This window comes from Octopus sinensis, unplaced genomic scaffold, assembly GCF_006345805.1.
Source record: "Octopus sinensis unplaced genomic scaffold, ASM634580v1 Contig10970, whole genome shotgun sequence".
In the NCBI taxonomy this organism is placed as follows: Eukaryota; Metazoa; Mollusca; class Cephalopoda; order Octopoda; family Octopodidae; genus Octopus; species Octopus sinensis.
In genome coordinates, this window is record NW_021832232.1 from 233016 (window position 1) to 238704 (window position 5689).

A 5689-nucleotide genomic window follows, 5' to 3' on the forward strand; every position below is an offset into this window, starting at 1 on the left:
GAATTTCCTTATTAATATTTATGAGTACATTCCACTGAATTACCTAACTGGATGTGTCTTGTATTACTGCCAAATTCATTTGTTTGACCATTCCTCAATAAATAGCAATTTTGGCGGATTTCACAAAATACTCCTCCAGTCAATTTTGACGCAAATTTCAAATAATTTTTTCTCATGATTATATAGCGTAAAAAAGATCATAAACTATTTCTCAAATATTAAAAAACAAAGTTTAATGCTAGCTAGAATAAGTGACTAAAATGATAGTCAAAAGCATAAGGGTTAGCTCAACGACGCAACCCTGCGTATTGAATGGTAGTTTCCGCGGATCAGGGCGACCAAGATCATACACTAAATAACACAATTAAATTTAATAATTTTTATTTTGTCACATGATCGAGCATTTCAATATAAAAAATGTTCTTTTTACCAACCCTCAACAAATCTCCGTGACACAACAAGCGAGAACTCAGCTGAGATGAACTCAGTTTATCTCCGTTAACTCTTATACCTCCAGCATCAGCAACACGTACAAGACCACTCTCTCCATAGTGATTTGCGAGACGATTTTGAATGAATTCACTCACACTCATTTGTCGTTCAATCACACATTTTATGGAATCCAGTTTGGGGTTACGATTAGAAAATGTCTCCACAAAATAATCCAATTCCTCGTTGGCAACTTGGTCTCCGTGATACCGGCGAGTAATTTCCTTAGCTAACATCAATTTGGCATCACGTGGGTTCCCTCCCTGTGTGATTTGGTTTTCAATGTCCTCAATTGTAGTGAGGGACATGGTTGTATAAACACGCAAATATCGGATTATGTGTTTGTCGTCTACTCTCATAGCCATACCAAACATGTCCCTTGGACTGAGATCAATCCCAATGTAGTTCCCCAGTGACTTGCTCTGTTTGGAAGCAGAAAGTCCTAACCCCGGGGTTATTGGAGTGAGGATGAGTGTCTGTGGTCTCTGGTTGTGCCTAGTCTGTAAATGACGGGCCATGTCCTCGTTAAAGTGTTGATCTGAGCCGACAACAGTAATATCACTCCCGAGTACGACGGAATCATATCCCTGAGGAGTGGATATATCAGTTCACTCAAAACAATCTCCTTAGACTGCTCCATCCTCTTCTGAAACATATCTCGTTCGATGACTCTGGCATGTGTCACCATCGAGGTTAGTCGAATAAAGTCAGGAACAGTCATTTTCTTGTACCATTCGGAGTTCCGATGCACACGCAACTTGGAAGAGTTTGTCAGAAGAATCTTGTCAATTTGTCTCAGATACGACAATATTGTATCCTCAAGACAGTCTCCGCCACAACGAGAGTTTAATTTGTCGGTAGGATCACCGACCTTTGTGGTGAAATCTCCGAGAACGAGATCTACTGCATGTCCTCGTTCTTGGAATGCCCTTAACAGCCACAGATTCACGGCATGTCCCAAATGTAGAGAAGGGCCAGTTATATCAATTCCATATTTCACGTTCAAAGAATTTCCACTTTCGAGTTTGGCTTGTAATTCTTGACGTGTAAACAATCGGTCGATATAACGGGAATTTTCTGAAATAAACGAAGAAAATTTATTGGAAATTGGGCGTGTGTGATGTATAATAACTTTGTTCAGAAATCGAACAGTTTTCCACATGTTTAATAAAACACGTCCAAATTACTTTACTTAATTTAAATTTTCGATATTAATTTTTTAAAAATTAATTATCTTATGAGGTTAAATAAGATTCCTGTTTTGCGTTATTAAATAATTCCAGTAAAGCCATTTAAAAGGAGATCGACAGGTTAATTTATGAAGAATTGTTCACTAACAGAGAAATATAATAATCAACGTAAAAAGAAATGAGGACAAATCTAGAGGGCAGATCGCGTTGAGATATTTTTTTTCTTTATGAAAACCAAAAAATTCAGTATTTTCAGATTTACAAAAGTAAGTCATAATAAATGGAATCTATAATTATTAAAAAAATCGCATTTAACTACAATACTGGGAAAAATAAATAAATATAACCAATTGATGATCGAGAAAGGACAGTTAAAAAAACTACCATTTAGAAAATATTTCCAAATCAAATAAATTCAGATGTAAAAATGGAAAAAGTTTTTCTCAAAGAATGGGAGGAAGATCAAATTATCTCTACCTTATGTGGCTCAAATAAACATGGGTTTTACTCCAATTCTTCATCAAAATAATGTCTTACTATCAATTCCGCAAGTCAGCTAAAGACCATTTAGCCTTTATAAGAAAGAACTGATTTATTAAAAAGAGAAAGAAATTAAACGTAGACTCATTCCTAAGCATTATAACTAGAAAATCAAACAGGGACGTAATACTCCCCTTCAACCAACAATCTGGTGACTTCCTTGGGAGGCTTGTTATCGACAGTGCAACCAATGGACATGCACGTGCCTTCCAATTACTCAAACTGACTACCCAAAATTTCCTTGACTACACAAAACAGGGAATTCGACAGACTCTTGAAACGCATTGAACGAGCGATTTCTATTACGTCATCGAACGTGATATTCCCGTTGTGTTTTATATTCTTGACTTTCTTCCGGTCTCGGGGGGTTTCCTTCAGAGCCTAGGCACATTTTTTGTATGAGGGACCTTCATTATTAGTGCAGAAGAGGAGGGGATGATCGTCATGGTGTACTGACGGTTCTGAATTCGCAGTTGGACTGCTATTTTTATTCCTTTCCAGTCAGTTGTCGACTTTGCAATGTCTTCGGCCACTTTCTTGGCTGGAAGTCCCAGAGGGGCTATTCTTGGGGCAATTGTAGAGCTTGCGCCAATTTCACCACCGACTACTCGTAGTTTGACTTGACTATCACGGAGTGAAATATACCAATATGAACTGCAGTTGGATCGAACTTGGACATCACAACAAACACACGTGTCTGATAATTCTATAAATTAAATCTTATTTTTATAAAATTAAATAATTAATCACATTTTAAAATATGCAGTTTAAAAATAAATTTGATTAAAAATAAAATGTGCGACCCACGAAAAGAATAAACAATTGACAAATCAAGACGAATAAATACATTAAAACCTTTTAGCAAACTTGGCGTTTCTGATCTAAAACTATCTCAGGTGAGGGGACTAAACATAAAGCACACTAATACTTATTTTCTCCCGATAGCTTTCAGGATATATCTCAGAAAAGTTATCCGGTCATCAACAGCGTTTTCATAATTCTTTAGTCCAATTAATTATCTTAACGTTTTCCCTGGTTTTGTATAATAATAAGACAGAAGGTCATCGGGGGCATGTTACTGAGAGATTATTGAAGAAGTATATAATCTTATGAAGAAGGCGACAAACTAAGTGGTCAGAAAAGCTTGTTGAATCAAGTTTAAAGACAAATAAAAAACATAGAATGGGTTGAAACGTTTTAGACCGGAATGAAATGTTGTCTCACAGCCGTTAGTAAAACCTACAAATTGGTGCAAAGTTAGTTCTTCGGTCAAAAGAGAACCTACACAATATTTCTCGAAAATAAAATAAATTCAAGCCATCTGAAATCTAAAAAATAGATTACGAAAACAAAATTAATAAAAAAAAGGTACTGGGAATTAAAACCAGGACCTTCCGCATGCCACTAGACGACATTCCCTTTATCCGAATAAGTTACACTTTTAACCTCCTAAACAGATAAATTCAATTGATCTAATTAAGACAAAATAAAAAAACTACTCGCCTGACTTTTGTCAAAGAACGTTATAATTTTTATATCCTAAATTGGTCCTTCTATTAAAACGCCACTGCTTATTCTTGCTTTTCTAATTAGTTCTAAAAAATGGTTTTTGAAAATTGGGTGTAACTTTGATTAGCTATATCATGCGATCCATAAAAATTATTTCCATGTGAATAAGTAATATAAGAATAGTCTGATTTTATGCAAAACAAAAATACTCAAGTGATAACTATTCCGTGAAAAACTGTCTTTGAAACACGGGAATCAACAATCGTTGGCCACACGAAATAATCAATTCTATCTCGAGTGGGATCAGCTGTGGAATGACGAACATGGCGCATTGCACAAAACTCTTGATCAGAATATTTATAAGCAAAAAAACGGTGGCACACCTTTAATCTCCAACTGAATCTAAGGCACCTCCTGATGAATTCCCTCAACTGCAAACAGTCTCCGACTTGCTTAAAATCCACCAAACTAATCAACAGTTTGTCAGCTACAGCCTTTTCGAGTTTTTCCAAATTAAAAACTTTGGAGGTATCAGTTAGAAAGGACGTGATATGTTGCTGTAAGGACTGGATCTCCTTATTTTCTTCGATTTGCCAGTTAGTAGAAACTGGTAGATACAACAGCTGTTCTAAACTTGTCATGATCCCTTCGAGGTGTTGAACAGTCAATTTATGAGACAGAAGTAAGATCGTGATCATTATTTTGTCCTGGAGTGCAATTTGACCATCCAGTGCGGGCATTTTTCTCAGTCCATCCATCACTGTTGCACGTGAAAAATTATACAAATCACGATATTCGTCCACGACAGTAAAACAAGATCGAGAATTCATTTGCATTGATGTTTTTCTTTGATAAATATCCTGAGGTTGTTTCCTGTACGACTCATCCATACAACTTATTTTTCTGATGCTTCCCATTCCAAAACAGCAAGCAAACGTAGAATGTAAAGCCGTTACGTCTACGAGTTTATATATTATCGAATTTCACAATAATTGTTCGTATTTTACGAACAACTAACAACTTAAAATGCATTTTTTGCACATTTTAACTAATTTGTGGTTAGTCTTTTATGTGGAGTGATATAAAATGGACAGCATTCTCTCTAGAAAAGACTAAACAGACCCTTTTTGTTCATAATGTGATTTATTTGAATTAATGTTGATCAATACATCGATTCCCATTGTCTGAGTTGCTTCGTTGTCAGCATATGGATTTGAATAATCATCAATATTTGAAATTTTTTTGAAATTATTCCAATACAAATAAGCAGTATTTTCATAATCATCTAAATACATATCTTCATTTATACATTTTTTTACTTTGAAAGCGTTCAGTATTAAGGTCTTTGATCATGAGATTTATTTGTAGCAGAAAACCTAAATGTATAAATTTCTAGTAAAACTCAAATGTTATTTATTTTAGATATCAGCTGAAAAATCAAAAAACCATTATTTAAAGATAATAATATTTTAATTCTCCGATTTCAACATCACCTATTCGAAACTGTATTCCTTGTCCCGATATTGCTTACTGTAAGACGAAAATGTGAATATAGAAATCTCAATTGGTGGCTTTGGAACGGAAATAAAAATCGTGTGTGGGTCATTTGATAAATGTGGGGAAATTCTTAACAGCGATTAGAGATAACAATGTGATGCATTCACTTGCATCTCTGTAGGAAGTATGGAAACAGCAAAGTAAAAAATTCAAGGATACTTAGTTAAGTCAATTATATCTACACAAAATGTTCGAATACGCGTCGATTCTCAAATAATTACAGAAAAAAGTAACAAACCTGATATTTTTTGCGTATGAATTCAAAGTAAAAGATGAATCTTAAGCAAATAAAATGTTAATTAATTAGTTTTAAATTAACTTCCATAAATCAGTTAAAAATAAAAAGAACCTATTCACACCTTTATCTTCGTTTTTTCATACTTATTGCAAAGGGGGATCTCATC

At 34.7% G+C, this 5689-nt stretch overlaps 1 protein-coding gene across 1 annotated transcript; it reads right to left on the reverse strand.

Annotated features, from left to right (window-relative positions):
* Positions 1-380: 380 nt before the first annotated feature.
* Positions 381-5081, reverse strand: LOC115228794 (tyrosine--tRNA ligase-like). Its single transcript, XM_029799281.1, has 4 exons — positions 5048-5081; positions 2677-2925; positions 1175-1566; positions 381-1076 (listed from the first exon to the last, which is right to left on the reverse strand). The coding sequence occupies exons 1-4, from the start codon at positions 5079-5081 to the stop codon at positions 381-383; spliced, it is 1371 nt and encodes a 456-aa protein (XP_029655141.1).
* Between the last annotated feature and the right edge of the window lie 608 nt (positions 5082-5689).

Coding starts and splice junctions, on each gene's coding strand:
- LOC115228794 (XM_029799281.1), bottom strand. CDS start 5,081: ATGATCAAAGACCTTAATACTGAACGCTTTCAAA. Junction 2,926..5,047: donor TAATACTGAACGCTTTCAAA/GTAAAAAAATGT, acceptor TTTAATTTATAG/AATTATCAGACACGTGTGTT. Junction 1,567..2,676: donor CCAACTGCGAATTCAGAACC/GTCAGTACACCA, acceptor CGTTTATTTCAG/AAAATTCCCGTTATATCGAC.